Source organism: Acyrthosiphon pisum, chromosome A1 (assembly GCF_005508785.2).
Source record: "Acyrthosiphon pisum isolate AL4f chromosome A1, pea_aphid_22Mar2018_4r6ur, whole genome shotgun sequence".
Classification (NCBI taxonomy): domain Eukaryota; kingdom Metazoa; phylum Arthropoda; class Insecta; order Hemiptera; family Aphididae; genus Acyrthosiphon; species Acyrthosiphon pisum.
This window is the reverse complement of record NC_042494.1, coordinates 64,482,931-64,502,339: the sequence shown is the minus strand read 5'-3', so window position 1 is coordinate 64,502,339 and position 19,409 is coordinate 64,482,931. Positions and strand designations below refer to the sequence as shown.

The following is a 19,409-nucleotide window of genomic DNA, read 5'->3' as shown; positions in this document are numbered from 1 at the left end:
ATAGGCACGATTTTTTTTTATAAGCATTTAAAGATCGAATTTTGACAAAATTTATGAAATTTAAAATTGAATATTCATTTCGTAATTAAAAATTTATAAAATGTTCAACTTTTATATCTAAGGATGGAAAATTTAAAACAAAATTCCACGTAAGTAGTTAATTCTGTTACCAAAAAATCTATAAAAATACATAAGCACAGTTTATTTTTATAGTAATTTTAAGTTCAAATTTGGACGAAATTATATATTAAAAATTTTAAAAAACCTAGAATAACTATTTTAGTTATTTCGTTGTGATTGTATTAATAATATTATTCGTGAGTACTTGAAACTTCTAAAGTATACTATTATATATCTATGATAGTACCACGATTTGTTGTTGATGTATAACGCGTTATAAGTACCTAATGGATATTGTGATAGGTATGATACTATGATTAATTTGGAATTTATTATAGATACCTAATATTGGTTAATTTTTTTTTAATACCATAGATAAGTATATAATATGTTAATCTTATACTTACCTACCTAGACTGACATACCGTCTTCACTCAGAATCGTTTTTCTTATACGGTGATATTATATCTTTAATACTATCCATTATAAAGTGACCCACTTGTAACCTACTGTACAGCAGAGCGACATCCACTTACCCACAGATTGTAATAACTGGGATATTTTCTACAAGAATAAATATGAAAAAGTACTTAAATTAGTGAAAAAATGAATTGTTTACCTTCTAGTATACAACAATTTCCTGATTTGGGGGGCTTGATTATTGAATATATCGATAACATTCTGTATAGTTGTAAAAATGTAGGTGTAGCAGGGTGGTCATTGGGACTAGCAACTTGTCTAATGGTACCAAAAAATTTCTAAAGAAAATAAATTCACCCTATGACTTTTTTTAAGTTGCATCCCTAATGCTTCTTCCCACAATATTTTAATCTCTGCATTTTTGGGGACTCCAAAAAGAGATTTTGATGCCTCGTGAGGCTCATGTACACAGCAATAACTTGGCATTTTTAAATTAACATAAAAAGAAGTATGAAAATTTTATAATTAATTCACAATAACCACAATTATTATAATATCATGGTTAATAGAATTGGCGCGAATTAACATATCCTTTATCTCTTTTTATGTGTATGACTATTGCTATATTCTGTAGTATGTTTACAGTTTAACAGAATAGAATTCTATTTATTTTCTATTCTGTGGTATGGCTAAATTTTATAGTAAATAGTAAAATGCCGTCTGGAATTATTATTGTTTTTGGCGCCAACATTTAGTGATAGGCCATGTTGGCACTGGAAGCGCTAGTATCCAGGGAGTAAAAACATTTATTTGATAAGAAACTTTTCAGCCGTAATGTACCGTGGGATTGTATGAATCGTCGCTCAACCATTCTATATTTCTATCTTAAACCGTGGTTATTACTTATTATCATCTTGTAATGATTAACTTTTATACTTTTATACAAATCGACTTAAAAATATATTTCAAATACCTACTCAATTTAGCTCAAATGACAATTATTAGTAATTTTATGGTTTAATATTTAAATTTTAAGTCTGTGGAGGAGTTAAGAGATAACTATTAATATATTTTAACTTTTACATTTTACTATTACTCTTGGTATTTAAAAAAATAATGTCTGAACATTTTATTACACAAGATATAATAGAATGTTCTGATGATGAAAATTACGGTTTTAAACATAACCAGGTAATTATACAACAAAATATCATTACTTTTTATAAAATAAAATATTTATAGTTTGGTACCTAGTTTAATTTTGACTATGAAATTTGCGTATGTTATTTTCATAGTTTCATTTTCCATGAAAACTCTAATAAATAATAGACATACTGACATACTGAAATGTATTAAACATTTTGAAGTCGAGCAAAACAAATATCAATATAAACTAATTAAACAAACAAGAAATTTAAAATCAAATCTGAAAATTCTTAGTATCTTGTTTCTGTATTTGATTTATTAGTTTTTACAATACATTTCAAACCAAACAATCAAATTTAATACATATTATTTAATTATGTGGTACAGTACAATAAAATTATTAAACATTATTTCATATTTGTGTTTTATCAACAATAGCATTGATACTGTACCTATGGCAACAAATCTTAAAACAGCCAGATATGTATAGAAACCTCGGATTTATATAATAATTTAAATATTTATCCAACATTTTAAATTTTATTTTTACTTGATCACATTTATTAAATTTAAATTTTATATTTAAATATATTTTTAATTTGTAGATGAATGAATGTTATCCTGAACCATCCGAAATTTATTCGTTGTACAAAACTTTGGAGTCAGCTAATGTTACATCTTTAAAACTAGAATGGACTTGTCCCGGACGAAGGGAATTAACACCAGACGATAGTCAAGTATCTCAGAGTAGTACTAATGAACTTTGTGATATTGCAGAGTATGATAGACTTGTTAAATAAATCAACTAATTTATTAAAAAAATTACAAAATACAATTTATTATAGATCATTGGATCAATCCGATTTTGATTTTGAAGAAGATATATCACATATGAACTTAAATCGTATGGATGGTAAAAAAGAATTAAAAGGAAGTGCTAAGAAGAAGACTACTAGTTTAGATGCAGTCTTATCAAATATGGCTAGACATCAAAAATTAGATAATATGCTTGATGAAAAATTTGATTCATTATAAAATATAACCGTTTTAGGTAAAGTTAAGTTTAAATCTAGATTTGCTGCACAAAAACTTACAATTTTATTGTTTTTGTGATAAAATTAAATACGGACACATTTAGCACATCTAGCAGTATGTGGTATGTGACCTTTTACAAATTTTAAAAGTTATAATAATAATAATTTTGCATGATTTAAAATAATTAAAATTGTATCATAAAATAATATTTTGAATTATGTCAGATGTCTGACAGTTAAGTGAGATGTAAAAAAAAATTTTGGTACATTTTAGTTTAGTACTAATAATATTTTATAACAATTTAATGTAAAACGTCAAATTAGATACAAACCATTGATTAAATATTAACATAATATATTTAATATTTTAATCAATGTACATAATATTATTTTTTCAAAACATCAAAATTATTAATTTAGAAATAATTTAGTTTTAGCTTAATTTTATTTTATTTTTTTATTTTTTCACAGCATTTAAAAAGTAATAGAAATTATTTTATTTTTATTTTTAACATTTATTTGAATATATATAATCTGTAATAGTAGTTATAATAAGCATATGAGCTGGATTATACAGTTGACTTTGAAAGTTGATAATTTAAATAATTTATATATCCAATGTAAAAAAAATATGTTTTAGATTTGTTGAAGCTGATAATGTATTATATAAACTAGTGTTATGGGAGTCAAAGGATATTCTACAGTATCCGACCTAAACACAAAGAAAAGCCGTCTGGGGTGCTCTGTATGTAAAAAAATAATCAATAATGATACACCGATTGAACATTTTTCATCAAAACCCTGGATTGAGAAAAAATATTTAAAAAACAAGGTTTCTGACAAAAAAATTAGAGATTTTGAATATATTAAATTATCACCATCTGTAACATCAAGACCTAAAATTAGTGAATGTTACTGTAATCGTATGGAACAAACAAAAAACGAATCCTTTCCAAAATTAATATGCTCAAAGCGTTTTAAAACGCCATATCTGACAGATGTTGACGAAAAGTGGTTGAATGAAATTATTGAATTCCGACGTCAAAATTGGTTTGATTGTCACGCTGATTCATCTATTGATAGAATTTGTGTTCAAAATATTATTCCTTTAAGTAAGTATATTGGTTACCCAGACTAGATTTATGTTTCTCAAAATGTAAGCACATTGGTACCAAACTCATTTGTCCACATAAAACGGTTGGCCATATAAACGGAAATTAGTAAGTTAGTATATATTGGAATTGGATCAAAAAAATATTACGCTGATGCCCTGTGTTCACATTAGGCGGAATTCACTGTAAATTAAAAATATATTATATTATTATATAATATTTTATAATACTATTGATACCTACTTTATTACTATTCATTATGCTTTTAGCAGTGGCGTATTTAGAGGGGGAGGTCCATGGGGTCCGACCCCCCCCCCCCCCCCCATTGACTCGTGTTAAATGCTTCAGTTATCAACATTTTCAATTAATATAGTGATTTTTTTGTTATCAGTTGGGTACTGAAAATTGTTGAAAAATATCGAGTTCATTTTTTAATTCAAATATTTTGTGGTTTTTTCATTGCCAGTATCTACAGGGGATCTAGATACTAGAGGGATCTTTTTCAACCTTAAAAAGTTGAAAAGTTATCTAAGATCAACATTGAATGAAGTAATGTATTTTAAGAAATATTTTTATAAAAGTTAGAACATAACTATATTAGATTCTGAGCGGAGCGATGAAGCTAGTGGTTTTACAGTTTTTTTTTATCCTGTATACAAAATTAATGCCAGAAGGAGTGCTTTGATGTCAATATGTAGTACCTATCTTATCTTTTAGCAAATTGGATTAACATGGTACTTTAAGCAGGTCATTTTTCTCAATAGTTATTTAATGTCACGGGAAAAACCACCGACAAATTACAAAAAACCTCTAAAAATGGGATTTTAATTTCTAAAGCTTTGTTTATCATCATAGACAATAAAGAATATAAACAAAAAATATATTTCAACATTAATTCAACTTACGGGCTATAATAAATAATAACAATATAAAATATCCAGACTAACAAATCATCTCCGCTTAGAATCGTTTTCCTTTTAAAATGATATTATATCATTGAATTCAAGTGTAATACAATCCATCATACATTGACCCACTTGTAATCTACTGTACAGTAGAGTGACATCCACTTACCTGCTTTTTTAAATTTGTTTTGGTTATTTAATACCAATTAAAAACTCAAAAATTTTAAATTTTCTTATAAATAGGGTATATTTATTTAATAAAGAGTAATTGGGTGGTGTGGGAGGCTTTGCCCCCCACGGCTCTGTTTTCTGAAAATTATCTGGACCCTCCCCATAACAAATTCCTAAATACGCCACTGGCTTTTAGCAAGTATATTTAGCTAGTTTTAGATTCTGAACTGAGTGATAAATTATAAATTTATTGATTTTTAACTTAAAAAGTGGTTTTTGGAAGCAAATTAGATATAGTTATAGATCTATCTATTGAATCAAAAGTGAAAAATTCCCAGTACTTTTCTTAATAATTGGGAAAAACCAAAAATAAAAATTAAAGGAAAACGAGAGTTTTTGCAGAAAACCAGTTTTTGACAAAATCAATATTGTTTATTTGGTGTAAATTTCTCTTGTCGATACTCTACATTTTTACTAACTGTTTTTATTAAGATTTTCTATACATGAAAAAATGTTCAAAATATTTTGACACTGAACTATTTGCAGTAATTTTACATTTTTGATTTATTATAGTTTTTTTGTTTTAAATGCTGGTAAAAAAACTTTGATGAGTCAAAAAATGTAAAAATTGAATACAATGTTTATTATAACTCATAAGTAGTTAATCTTCATACTGTTCCAAAAAAATCTTAAAAATATACAAACAAAGTTTTTTTTTAGATATTTTGATTTTTATTCAAATTTAGACGTAATTAGATATTTAACAATAACGTATTTTAGTTGTAATTTATTTAAAATTATTATTTGTGGCCTCGTGTGTACTTGAAACTTTTAAAGTAAATTATTATATTTTATACATATTGACATTTTCAAATGCAATGTTTTCAGCCAAAATTAGTTTAATTTACTGTATTACTATTAGTAGAATAATTTACATTCATAGCAACATAAATATATCATTATGATATGATATTATATTATTTTCATATAATATAATATTTAGTATAGTAGTATTTCAGATCGTCTTCGCTCTGAATCCAATGATTTATCATTGAATTTAAATTCACAAAAACTTCCATTACAATTACCATCATAACACCTAATGTACAGCAGAGGGGTACCCACTTGCTCACCTTTTTTAAAATATTTGTTTTTTTACATAATATATTTGATTAAATATAAATTATGATTGCAGATATTTTTAACGAACACAAACTAAATTGTAGTCATCAAAATAATTCAATGTCATTAACTTCTATTGATGATAATGAGCTAAGTACTGGAAATCCATTTGCATATTTGGAAAATATTAATGCAGTTAAAAAACACCTAAATGAACATAAAAAAACTACTGTTCCTAAATTTGCTGGTAATAAATCAATATTAAATTAAGAGGTAAACACTCTAATCTCATATGTTGTCTCTGTCTTACAAACGGTCAACAACAGAAAATCAGCTTTCAGCAGTTCCAATTTCATGTTGTTATTAGAGTGGATTGACTAATTACCAAACTTAATTATAAGGACATTATCTGTGTTCTCGTTGGATTTTATATTTTAATGTTTAAACGAGATGAGGATTTTTAAATTATGTACCTAGTATCTACTCATAAATTGATTAAACATTAAAATATCATATAATCCCAACAAGAAAATACAGAAAATGTTTTTTCTTTTAAGCTTGATGATATAAGTCAATTCACTTTAATGTTTAAGGGGATTTGATACCGTGATTTTCTGTTTTCTTCTAACACACGCGTTACATAGTATTTTAGACGTGTTTTTTGCCAAACATACCAATTGATCTAATGAAGCGATAAGAATTCTGTAAGCAGATTTGAATTTGTCATCAAGTCTACTTGAAGTCAACTTTTCCACATTTTTGATATTAGCCCCCAAATTCCAGAAAAAGTCATATAAAAAAAAGAGGAATTTAAACATTTTTGTTTTTCAATTTTTGGAGAAGCTAAAATCAAAAAATCAAAAATGTGGGAAAGTCGATTTCAAGTAGAATTGATGACGAATTCAAATCTGTTTTTAGAATTCTTATCGCTTCATTAGATCAATTGGTATGTTTGGAAAAAAACACGTCTAAAATACTATGTCACGCGTGTGTTAGACAAAAACAGAAAATCACGGTATCGAATCCCCTTAAAGCATATTACACAAAATTGGAACCGCTGAACTTATATTTTGGAGTTATGTGTTAATTAGACAACAATAACACATACACCATGTTAGTATGTTCTCTTGACTTGTGTAATAACTAGTAACAATGATATTATATTATATGGTGTAATGTCTAACACTATAATATGTTTAATTTAAATAATGTTTATATTTTATAAAATTAACTACCTTTAGGTAAAAAAAAAAAAAATTCAGATGCAGTTTATAAACCTTGGATACCACCATCATCATCATCAGTTCATTATACATTTTAATTACTTGATTTAAGTTAAAAATAATAATGTATTATACTTAAAATATTTTTCTTTGTTAAATAGAAAACTAATTATTGTTAAGATTACCTATGAATATTTTATACAACACAATAAACACTGCACTATCATTGTATAATGTATATTACTGATTTTGTATTTACATAAAGAAAAAAAAAATATGTTGCAAGAAATATTATTTTACAAGTAGGTTACAAATGCTGTGCACTAAGTATTGCCAAATTGTATAGATAAATTATTTTTGTTTTAATATTATTATTGAATAGGTATATGTAATAAGTAATAACAATTAATAATTATTCTCAAGAATTTTCATATTAAGCATTAAATAAATTACATAGTTCTATAGTGAATGATTTCATTATATTATCTTTAATTTAGAATAAATTGTGTCTATTCATCATGTATGATTAATTAAATGTGTATGAATTTGAAGTTCTTATGTTATTGAATGCTATACTTGACAACCGTTGACAACCAACACTCACAAAAATACATTTTACTAATTAGACAACATGAATCTAAAATTTAAAATAAATATTTAAAAAAAAGGTAGATACCTATTAACAATTATTTTAAATTTTGCTTAAACATAATGTTGTCAAAATAAAATTGGTACGCACTTTCAGGCACCAGGGATGGGAATTCATACCACGGCTCTTTCGTCAAGTGTCAAATAATACTGGAATATTCTAAATGCCCCCTGATAGTTAAGTTTGTATGTGCCTACTACCTATAGAAACAGTACTTCATTAACACACGCTATGCTTGATAAATATTATAGTAGATGAAAATGGTAATTACTTGGGTATCTAAATAAGTATTACGACTATTACTTTTAACTTTTAAACACTTACTGCTCAAATGGTTTTGAGATTACGGTAGTCATGGTTTATTTTTAAATAACTATTCGAGCGTATAACAGCATTACATCAATAATAATCACTTATCAGTCAAAGTATGCCCAAAAAATAAATAATAATTAAGTTACTTAAATAAATATATATTCTTAGTTTGTTCTGGAATAAACATAAAAATGTTTGTAATGTTAACATTACGTTTGGCCGCCACGAGATCTAGGGAGTAAAAAAATAATAGTTAGCACTGCTTTTATTGCGATTAGCCCCGAATGCTGTATGCCTGTATCTCAGTAAAATGTCCATTTATATCTATAAATTAAAATATTAAGCCGTGATAAATAGTAGAGCTACCGATATCGATATCCGATATTGGTACTATCGGTTTTTTTTTTGAACCGATAGTAAAACCGATATAATACAGTCGCATATCAATTTGTATGTAATGGTGATGGTTATACCGATAACGCTATTTTTAGACATATTATGTAAACAACAAATGATTTGGTAAACACAGTAAACACCATGCATTCACAATTTAAATTCAATTTCGTTTATTTATTATTTAATTATTTCTCCTACTTACCGCGGTTATGATTTTATTGATAAATTGTAAAATTATTAATATTTATTATTTATTAATTTATTATTATTTATCGTTGCGAAAATCTAATATGTTTTGATATGCCACATCATTTAAATGTTACGTCGGTTTATATATCGGGTATCGGTTTTTGAAAAATATATCGGGTTTTTAAGTATTTTTATATCGGTTTATGGAAATAAAATATCGGACCGGCTATCGGTTTTATATCGGCAAAATAATAAATCGGAATATCGGATATCGGAAAAAAGTACTATCGGCCCAGCTCTAATAAATAAATACTATAGGTAATGACAAGCGTTGACGCGTCTGTACAAGTCAAAACAACCATTTTATAGCTCATTGATTAAATATATTAAGTACCTATATTTAATCAATGCTAAGCTATAATAAAAGTAAAACTATTTTAGGTAAAAAAAAATCGTAAAAACGTCACGTTAGCTGTGGTAACGTACTAACGTCAAACGTGCAACATCTATTTACTGTCTATATACCAGTGGCCCAGTGACACCGGCTATAAATTATATTCATTTTAATGACTATATATTATTATGTGACCAGTCCAGGGGGGTGGCGAAGGGGGCTACCGCCTCTCCATAAGTCGATGTTCTGTTTTCGCCAATGGATAAATAATACATTTTATAAATTTAGTTAATTTTTTGTACATAGATAATACAGAACCTAGACACAAACATCAATCATATAGATGTTAAGTTTTTGATTAGCAAAGCGGTATTCAAGACTAAAATGCCCCCCCCCCCTTCACGAAATTGATCTGAAGCCGCCCCTGGGTCCATCACCGAGACAAAACAGTGAATAGTCAGACGTGGCCACTGGCCAGCCGATAGTCGGTACAGTCACAAAATTGCAGAATGATCTGTATCTCTGTTTTCTGTGGTACCATGTCATAAGTCATAACTTATAATCATTAATCTTATCTCTTTACGTGAATCGAATCACTTCTTGGATTTCACCGGCACTTGCCAGTAGTTTCCACTCGGACCGGTTAGCCGTCGACATCCGTGGTTAGGTTAGTATGTTTTTTTTACGGACGTCGGCCACGACTCACGAGTGACGAGGATCTCAAGAAGGATACTTGGATCTTGGAAGTGTCAAGATGCCACTTGCCACTTGGCAAGTTGGAGTAGTCAGTACTCAGTCTCAGCGGATCAGTACGGTAGTTAGGTAGACCAGGAAGACAGGAGTACAGGACTGATTACTGGTGCGACTAGTCCGACTAATGTCCCGTTCCCCGTCTGTATATCTTTATTACTTGTGGTGGCTGCTGGTGGCGTCGTTGGCACCACTGCGCTCGCGTAGCTCTATCGATCCGCGCCCCGCCCCCGCCTTCCCAACCCGTCGGACCCGCACTCCCCGTCATCGTCACCCGGTTCGTGTTGCCAAGCTCACTACTTTTGAGTATTGAGTGTAGTTAATCTATCGGCCGTTTTCGTTTTCCCGTGTGCGTTTCTTATTATTTTTTTCCACTTTATTCCACACGCGATTCCCCCCTCATGCACTTCCTACCATCATAATCCGTTGTGTCCGCCGCCGCCGCGCGAATCACCAACCATTGCCCCGCGAAAACAAAACCGTTTCGTCGCGCGCACGACAACCAACGCCGTCACCCTCATCATCCCCGATAAAGGTCTGTTGTCGTTGTCGTCGCCGCCGCCACCACCGCCGGTGAAACAGGACCATAGCAATAGCAGCAGTAGAAGCAGCAGCAGCAGTGGCAGTAGCAGTGGTTGTAACAACAACAACAACAGCAACGACAGCAACAACAACAACAATAGCACCACCAGTACCCGTCGCCACCGCCGCCTCCTCCTCCGTACGCCGTACACGATTAACGCAGTACCGACCTCAGCAGCGGCATCAGCGACAATAACAACAACAACAGTACCCTCAACGAACGCCGAAATGGAGCCACAAGACACAAGCATGACGAACCTGATAATCAACTATCTACCGCAGTCGATGACCGATAAAAAACTTCATCAAATGTTCACCCAGATTGGACAAATCGAAGCGTGTCGGGTGATGAAAGACGTCAAAGTGAGTTCCCACCAATATAGTGTACATAGTGGTCCACAGATTTTATGAAAAGCTGAGGTGGTAGTTTGGGGGATTTCGTGAACTTTGTAATTTTACAACCGCATGAGAATTTAGGAAACCCTACAGGAGACTGAAAACTTTAAACTAGTATCTAAACTTGCGCGCAGAACAATACATTGATATGTAGCTTATGTTATATGTCAGGTTATATAGGTGTGTATATCATTTTCTCGGTCATTTCTTAAGAATTACATTTCTTTAAAACTGATTGAATGAATGATTGGGTGAGAAAATAAGTAGCGTAGCAGCATTGTAAAATATTGTAAAGCTTAACAAATTCATTCCAACTGTACATTAACAGTTTCCTTAATTTAGTTTAAGAACTGAATAGATAAACTTAAATCAATTATTCTAATATAGGTGTGTTAATACTCTAGATTCTTATCAGGCTGACTGTTCCTATCGAGGTTCCTATTTTAATGTTAATAGTTAATTCTTTTTTGTTGTTCTACAAATAATTTTTTCATTTAACTAATATTTGCCTAAATATATCACAATAATATGATATTATTGTTTCCGACTTAATGGTACTACCTAGTTTAATTTAATTAGGTATAGGCAGCTTAAAAACATAAACAAGTGTATATTTTCTTTAAAATTATCTTCGTTATCAGCTTTAATAAATTGATATTATATTTGTTCATGTCAAAGCAGATATCTGTGTTGAATGATTAGGTATTGATTTTTTTTATTGATTTTACATTATATTACCTATTTTTCTTATGAAAGGGTTAAATGATATCCTTCAATTCTATATAATTTTGATGGGTTAGAACTCAGAAGCCCGGTTAAAAGTAAATAATTTAAATGGTGTATTTATATATACTTACATATAAATTACAGAGTATAGACTATGGAATAGATTCATTTTGATTACATTATTGTTCAAAGATAACGCCTTGGATAACGCTAATACAATTTGACAGTAATAATATCTAATATCCCTGCCAATTTCATAATGGTTTAATGCAATTGATATGTACCTACTATTAATTATACCTAATATCTGCCTATCTATTCTATATTATCTATTTAGGTAAGAACAAAATTATTAAAACAAGTCCCTATATTATGTATTTTAATTGTTACTATTATTATTTTATTATTATTATTATTATTTATTTGACAGCTAATTAAGGGGTAATTTGAGTATTTGTATATAGATATTTTTGAAAACTAATATAAATACTTAGGGCCAGTTGCACCGTCTATGGTTAAACTCCGGTTAACTTTAATCAGAGACTGTGCAACTGGCCCTAAACCTATCCTTGTCTATATTTTATTTTTTTTAAGAGCTTTTTACCTTTTAATTATACCTATCAGATTTGTTGTTCATTTTAGTAGGCAGCCATTTCTATTGACAAATAATATAGGTACAAATAGAATCCTAGTTATTCGTTGATAGATGTCTTAATATTTAAACAACGGATAGCTTTCTAAAAAAAAAAATTTTAGAAATAAAAATGTGTTAAAATTGTTAGAAATCATCTAGGTATTACAATTTATTTAAACATTTTTTACCTACAACAATTTTAGTGTACCTAAAATAATGTACCTATAATCTAATAATAATTTATATTATCTAATATTTACATACCTATTAAATTAATATTATATTTTTTAGACTGGGTACAGTTTTGGTTTTGGTTTCGTCAACTTTGTTCGCCCTGAAGATGCATCTAAAGCTATTGAGGTGATGAATGGTCTTCAAGTTGAGAATAAACGTTTAAAAGTATCTTACGCTCGACCTGCTGGAGAAGATATCAAAGATACAAACCTCTATGTTCAAAATTTACCAAGGTAAAAAAGAAATAATGTTCTAAAGTTAATTTTAATAGGTAGTTATTTTATAAATATTTTTAAAATAATTTAGATCAATAACAGAAAGAGAACTTGAAGATTTATTTGCCCCTTATGGTCAAATTGTTCAAAAAAATATACTCAAAGACAAATATAGTGGACTTCCCAGAGGAGTAGCATTTGTTCGGTAAGATATTAAATTTGTGTATAATATGTATTATAAGTATTAACTTAATCAAAAATAAATTAATCAAGAAACTGGACAATAATATACAGAAAATCTTGGTTTTAGAGTCTACTAATCTCGCTTTATTTCTATTGGCATAGGATATTTTGCATAGGTGTATTATTTTTATAAATTGGTATCTAATAATACAAAATCACATTTACAAATCAATTCTGGGCTAAACTTAGTTAAATTTGGTACTTATTCAAAATGCAGTGATGCTCATGAATATTTTTTCCAAAATAACTTCATAGAATATCGAAATATGACTTTGTTTTTAATATTATACTGATAGTTTCAACAAATTCCTACTAAACAAAAAAACTTATCACAGAAATCGACATTAAAAATTAATATATTCTTCATTTTTCTCAATATAATTTTATATCACGTAAATGTGTATTATGGTTATAGTTATATTATATAATATCTAGTGTGAAGCCATTAAATGAACATTATATTTTTTTTCTTTCATATACTAGTTATAACAAAAAAGAAGATGCCCAAAAAGCAATTATTCAACTAAATGGTGTTTTGTTGGAGGGATGCACAGAGCATCTATCAGTAAAAATAGCAGAGGAACACGGCAAACAGAAAGCAGCTTATTTAGCCGGTCTACAAACCGGTTTAGCGCACAGAGGTACAAATGACACCCTCACATACTTAAGCTACTAGATAACAAAAGAAAAAAAGAAAAAAACCTAAAAATTTCCCCCAACCAATAATCTGTTTCAATGTCTTCGAAGTTACATGTCATAGATCAGAAACAAAATGTAATAGCTTGAATTCTGGCTCATCGGTTTCCTGTAAGTATCATCAATTGTATCTAAACATAGGCCTATTATGATACATTAAAATGTATGGTAATTATTTATATTTGGATAACTATCGGTTAATAGTCTATTCAGTGACAAGCTTATAGTTTTGTTAAGTCTATTAAATACAACTAATAGATGACAAGTATTTATTGCATGTAAATGCTGTAAAAATATTCATGAATAATTTAAAACACTGTACTTTAATATCTAACGAGCAAATTCTGTATTGAACAAGAATATAAATATACAATATAAATTATTACTAATGAACTATTATGTAACTTAATATCATTAAGAGGAGTTTTTAAGTTATACTTATTTTAAATTTTTTGCATATATATTTTTGTTATTTTATTATTATATATTATATTGATTAGCAAAAGTTCTTATTGTAATTGTAAGTATTCTGTTTCTCTGATATTTAATTTAATGATTTGGATTAAATAAAATATTGATCATTTTACCCAATATGTACATTTGTTTTCTATCATCTATCATCTATTTAATATTTATATCATGCATATTACAGTGTTTTACGTGATTAATAAACTGCTACAAATTATAATACAATATAATATATTATAAAATATAAAGTATTAAGCATTTTATATATTACTTTTAATAATATTAAGATTTTTTATAGACATTTCTTGACAATCAGCCTTTTTATTTAAGTTTATTTAGTATTTATATTGTGTTTATTATTGCTTAATTATTTAAATTATAATTTTAGTTATTAGGTATTTAATTATTTACGTATTATATGTGCAAAACTTTTTACCTTTTCAATATTCATTCAATTTTTCATGATTAATATTTCTAATATTATGGAAATACAAATAACTAAAAAGAGGATTTATTATACAGCTCAACATTTTTTAAAAAGAATTTAGTTATTTCAAGATAGTCATCGTATATAATAAGTGATATAAGTGATATAACACACCTGATAACTGTTATTTAAGGCTGTTCTTACAATGTCCGATCCGACTGATAACAGATTTTATTACCGATGGAATTCAGCCGGTTAAGTGTCGGTTATCTTTAACCGGACATTGTAAAACGGCCCTTAGTGTGTTATAGTTTAGTTAGGATGTTTAAACTAAAATCATTTCAAAAATACTTGTATAAATATTAAATATTTTGAGAATGTGAAAAACATAAATACTGTGTAGTGGGTGTTGGTATAACATTTTTAAATAAATGTTATTTTAAAATAGGGAACTATTAGATTAAATAGTTAGAAATACTTTTCCATCCTATTACATTTTGCATTTTAAAGTTGTATGTTTTTCATCATAATAAGTAGTCTGTAGTCATAATTTAATGAATGTGAGTGAGATGAATAATTTTGTTAATTATTTTGAGTTAATTTTAATTATTCAGTGAAAAAGTATTCAATCATATTATTGATTAATTGGGTATAATCTAAAATAAGGAAAATAAGTATGAAAAAAAGTAATATAGATATAGTGAGGGGCGTACCCAAGGTGGGTTTGCCCCCCCCCCCCCCATTTATTAACAGAATTTAAAGATCTTGAGGTGCAAATCACTAGTCGTATACTTTTTACATTTTAAAAAAATTTGGACACACCCTTTGAAAAATGCCTGGGTATACCCCGGGATATAGCTAATACAATTAGATAGGTCATGTCTATTTTCTTTAAAATTGAAAAATATTTAATTAGTCAACATTTACCTAATTAATTGCAATATAAAACATAAATTTAATAGTTGGAAAATAAGATAGTATTGTTGGTAATGATGTTGTTGTAACTTGTACCTAATAATAACCTAATGGGAAGAGATATAGCTTATAAAAATTTAGGTCGTTAACATTTGCTGATTATATTTTTCAAATTGTTTTTATTGGTTGGACAATAATGACCAACACTAAAAATGCATTATTAAACCCTTCAGCTTGATAGTAGTTTTGTGAGTTTGTTATTTAGTAGAGTATTTTTTTTATGTACATTCGACATTTCAGGTAATAAAAGTTTTTTAACATATTTTATTTATTTTTGGGTGGGCGAAGGCTGGGGCACAAAATAACCACTTGCACTTTTTTGCTACTAAGATGAACTCTGCTCAATGATGCTGAAGTAAAAATATTGTTTATATTGTATTCTATTAAATCAACTTATATATTTTTCAATTTTAATATTTAAAAATCAAATATGTTGTGTTTTTTCCTATTATCATATTTCAATAGCCATTATCTTTTCCTAAATACCATCAAAAATATCCTTGTGTTATTTTATTGGTTATATAACATTATAATGTTTTTATTTGAATGGAATTTTTTATTTGTATTATTTATCAGGTTTTGGTTTTATATAAATGGTAATTGAAGTTATATTTTGGTTGTTGATGGTCAATGAATACAATTAATGTATATTATCTTTGTTTGTCTTTTCATCTTAAATTATAAGTTCAGATTATAATTGTGTAGTTGCATTTATTAAGTTTTGGTACAAGTATTTGGTGGCTATTCTTTTAACTAGCTTATTACCTTAAAATTTATTCATAATTTAGATATGTATTATATGTCTTTCTGTACTCTAAACCCATATATTCTTATTCTACTCCCTAGACCCTTGAACCTTATTTTCAATTGCTTCATAGTTTTTTGCATTTTGGTTTAAAGGTTTTTTTTTTTTTTATTATTATTTAATATTTGTCATTAATTGTCAGTCATCTGTTGACACCCACTTGTTTACTAATATTTTTTCTTTTGTATGTTTAGGGGCTAAAAATCCACAAAACATGCACCAATTAATCAGAGCTAATCATGTTATTGACAAGTATCCCAATCCATTGTTGCAGCATGTTGAAAGACATACTATTGGTGCTATGCGCCAAGATAGGGCTAGTTACCGTCTTACATCAGTCGGTTTGTTTCCACCGCCACTTAGCTACAATGTCGGCATCGGTAATGGGAACATGTATTGATATGCATCACTTTCCAAAAAACACCTTTGTACAAATTTTAAGGTTTTTTTCTTTTTAATGTAAATTAAATTAAATTAATATAATATATATATATATACAACCAATCTCCATAAATTAAAATTGCTCGATTGAAAACAAAAAAAATTGTTGTAGATTTCTTCTATATTTAGTCTAGAAATTGTATTGTAAATAATTTCAAGTAACAATAAAGTTTATGTTATAATTCTTTTGGAATATTTGAAAAAAAACTCATAATTTTAATTTTGATATTAATATTATCCTTTTATATAATAATTAATTATCTTAATTAGTTTAAAATATAAGTATGCATGTGTGCCTGTATTTCATGTTTTTCTACTGTAATGTTTTTTAAATAAAATAACTTGTCTGTATATACAATACTGATCACTGAAGTCTTAAGAATTAAAATACTAATATTTTCCACACAATTTATAAAAATATCTTTGAATTAATTATATATTTTTCTTTTTGAATGTTGTTAATATGTTAGATTTTTTTTTTCGTTCATGAAATACAATATAAATTAATTTATGTGTAATTAAAAGTTAAATTGTTTTTTTTTTTAAATTTCTTATTTGATTGATGATTTACAAGCTGTGTTGAATTATTGTTTCTTTTCTCAAGCACAGTAGGATAATTTGAAGTTTATTTATAATCTATAAATTATAGAATTAAGTTTTAAAATTAAACAAATATGCAGGGAGGATACATATCTATAAAAATAATAATCCTAATTAAAGTAATATAAATTAAATTTTAGTCATACATAATTATTAAATATAAAATTGACTGCCCAGTTTGATGTATAGATTTATCAACCTGTTATTTTCCAAACATTGTTTTGATGTATATATATATATATATATATATTTTTTTTTTATGGTTTACCTAATGCTTATATTATTTTATATAAAATATATTTATGTTTAGAAGCATATATATAAATTATTTAAAGTAACACTTTTATACAGCCATTTCTTATTTTGAGAGTACCAACCCATAAAAATATTTTGCGTTTGTAATTCCACGAGTTCCATAAAATAACAAACAAGACATTTTAATACGGCAGGTTGAAACCATTATATTATATTTTGTTTGTCATGTTAAACTGCAACTTATTTACAAACTGTTAGTTAAAAAAAAATATTATTATTATTACGTATTGAATTATACTCTGTCCAACGAGAGAGCACACCTCGCTTGTGCATCCAAATGGAATGAGCTCCGCCGTTTTGAGGTCTGAATAATTCTCCCACCATGGGGTATCTGAACCGGCATACAATGGTGCCGCTGCACAGTCTAGCGGCAGCGTTCAACAAGTTGTGCTCGTGCCGGTTAATTGGTTGGAATGCGCAGAAATAGACGATTTTTGGTAACCGCTGGGTTGCTCTCTCACCTTGGACAGAGTATATACCCTAAGTAAATAAAAGAAACTTGTCTTTCATGCTTAGGGTTGGAACTTGGAAAAGTTTGCATGGATATAAAAATTGAAAAATAATTAGGTGATATCCCGAAATACCAATGATACACATATTGTTTACACAATATTATCCTTGTCAATTAACAACCAAGAAATCCTGAGACAAGATTTATTTAATGGCAAGAGTTTCTTATCTAGTGTATTATAGTGTAAAGCCCTGTTCGTAGGGTCAAATATTTATTGTGAAGTAATGCACAATCGTCCCAGCAGTGCCGTCTACCACCAATAAAAAGAGTTAAATATTTAACCGTGTGATAAGATAACAGTGATTCATAACCCAGCTGTCCATGTTGACAAGATATACAAATGTTTCCAACAATGTTAAGAGGCTGACATACCTGCATATATAAGTAATATGTATTTAAAAATAGATAATTATTTACTTCAAAATTTGACTAAGTCGATTCACACAACATTAAAAATAGTGTTTTTTAAATTGAGTAAAATGCATTGCCTACGAAAAATGTGGCATTTGCTAGTATACGTTAATGAGACAAAGATAAAACATGGGGGTACGACAATCTCTATTATGTTTATAAATATAATAGAATAAGACGAGGATAAGTCTGAAATATGATAAAATATTAAAATGTAGTAACACATCACTGTAAATATAATATCAATATTTGCTAGTTTGATACAATATTGTAATTTTTTAATTATCGCTGAAGTTCTTATTAAAATATTAAATAATCAGACTAAAATAATATCTCTACTCTGACATAATATAGTAAAAAATGTGTATGATGTGTAGTGTTAAGTTTTTCTGAGTAAAGTAAGTATTACTAAATTTGTTTATAATTTAAACAGTCAACGAAATAGGTACATATACACATTTTTTATAAGTGGACTGGCATTATACAACAAAGAACATTATACTATATAATACAGGGTGTAACGGGAAGACCTGACAAAAAAAGATGCTACAATAACGTATGCCAAAAATATATGGTTAGTAAATAATTTAAAAAAATATATACTCTTGTCAAGAAATTTCTAAAAATAATATTTTAAACTTATTATTTATATATATTTTAAATGAATTTACTCAAAAAAATATTAAAAATTTAAAAAATAAGCTACTTGACTTAGATAATTGTTTTTACCATCAAAATTGTTCTTTTAAATCACATTTGCAAATTGGCTATTTTGAATTTATCCATT

At 27.9% G+C, this 19,409-nt stretch overlaps 3 protein-coding genes across 4 annotated transcripts; all 3 read left to right on the top strand.

Moving 5' to 3' along the window:
• Positions 1-1,414: 1,414 nt before the first annotated feature.
• Positions 1,415-2,753, top strand: LOC100159465. The gene is made up of 3 exons (XM_008181959.3): positions 1,415-1,731; positions 2,292-2,464; positions 2,532-2,753. Exons 1-3 carry the CDS (start codon positions 1,657-1,659, stop codon positions 2,719-2,721), a joined length of 438 nt encoding a protein of 145 aa, XP_008180181.1. The 5' UTR covers positions 1,415-1,656; the 3' UTR covers positions 2,722-2,753.
• On the top strand, positions 2,737-7,804 carry LOC100570321. Its single transcript, XM_003242507.4, has 4 exons — positions 2,737-2,842; positions 3,361-3,832; positions 6,104-6,277; positions 7,272-7,804. Exons 2-4 carry the CDS (start codon positions 3,400-3,402, stop codon positions 7,349-7,351), a joined length of 687 nt encoding a protein of 228 aa, XP_003242555.2. The 5' UTR covers positions 2,737-2,842; positions 3,361-3,399; the 3' UTR covers positions 7,352-7,804.
• A 2,393-nt stretch (positions 7,805-10,197) lies between these two features.
• On the top strand, positions 10,198-17,138 carry Sxl (sex-lethal). Of its 2 annotated transcripts, XR_510454.3 has the most exons (5): positions 10,198-10,888; positions 12,573-12,748; positions 12,822-12,935; positions 13,457-13,780; positions 16,539-17,138. XR_510454.3 is itself a non-coding variant. In NM_001126137.2 (4 exons), exons 1-4 carry the CDS (start codon positions 10,754-10,756, stop codon positions 13,647-13,649), a joined length of 618 nt encoding a protein of 205 aa, NP_001119609.1. In that variant the 5' UTR covers positions 10,207-10,753; the 3' UTR covers positions 13,650-14,385. The 2 variants fall into 2 exon arrangements, 1 of the variants encoding a protein (NP_001119609.1); NM_001126137.2 differs by lacking the exon at positions 16,539-17,138 and having other exon boundaries at positions 10,207-10,888; positions 13,457-14,385.
• The last annotated feature ends 2,271 nt before the right edge of the window (positions 17,139-19,409 follow it).

Bases quoted from the DNA above. Each gene is read 5' to 3' on its own strand.
- Sxl (NM_001126137.2), top strand. From the start codon at position 10,754: ATGGAGCCACAAGACACAAGCATGACGAACCTGATAATCAACTATCTA. The intron at 10,889-12,572 runs GTGAGTTCCCAC...TATATTTTTTAG, and splicing joins GGGTGATGAAAGACGTCAAA to ACTGGGTACAGTTTTGGTTT. The intron at 12,749-12,821 runs GTAAAAAAGAAA...AAAATAATTTAG, and splicing joins TATGTTCAAAATTTACCAAG to ATCAATAACAGAAAGAGAAC.
- LOC100570321 (XM_003242507.4), top strand. From the start codon at position 3,400: ATGGGAGTCAAAGGATATTCTACAGTATCCGACCTAAACACAAAGAAA. The intron at 3,833-6,103 runs GTAAGTATATTG...TTATGATTGCAG, and splicing joins TCAAAATATTATTCCTTTAA to ATATTTTTAACGAACACAAA. The intron at 6,278-7,271 runs GTAATAAATCAA...AACTACCTTTAG, and splicing joins TACTGTTCCTAAATTTGCTG to GTAAAAAAAAAAAAAATTCA.
- LOC100159465 (XM_008181959.3), top strand. From the start codon at position 1,657: ATGTCTGAACATTTTATTACACAAGATATAATAGAATGTTCTGATGAT. The intron at 1,732-2,291 runs GTAATTATACAA...TTTAATTTGTAG, and splicing joins ACGGTTTTAAACATAACCAG to ATGAATGAATGTTATCCTGA. The intron at 2,465-2,531 runs GTATGATAGACT...AATTTATTATAG, and splicing joins GAACTTTGTGATATTGCAGA to ATCATTGGATCAATCCGATT.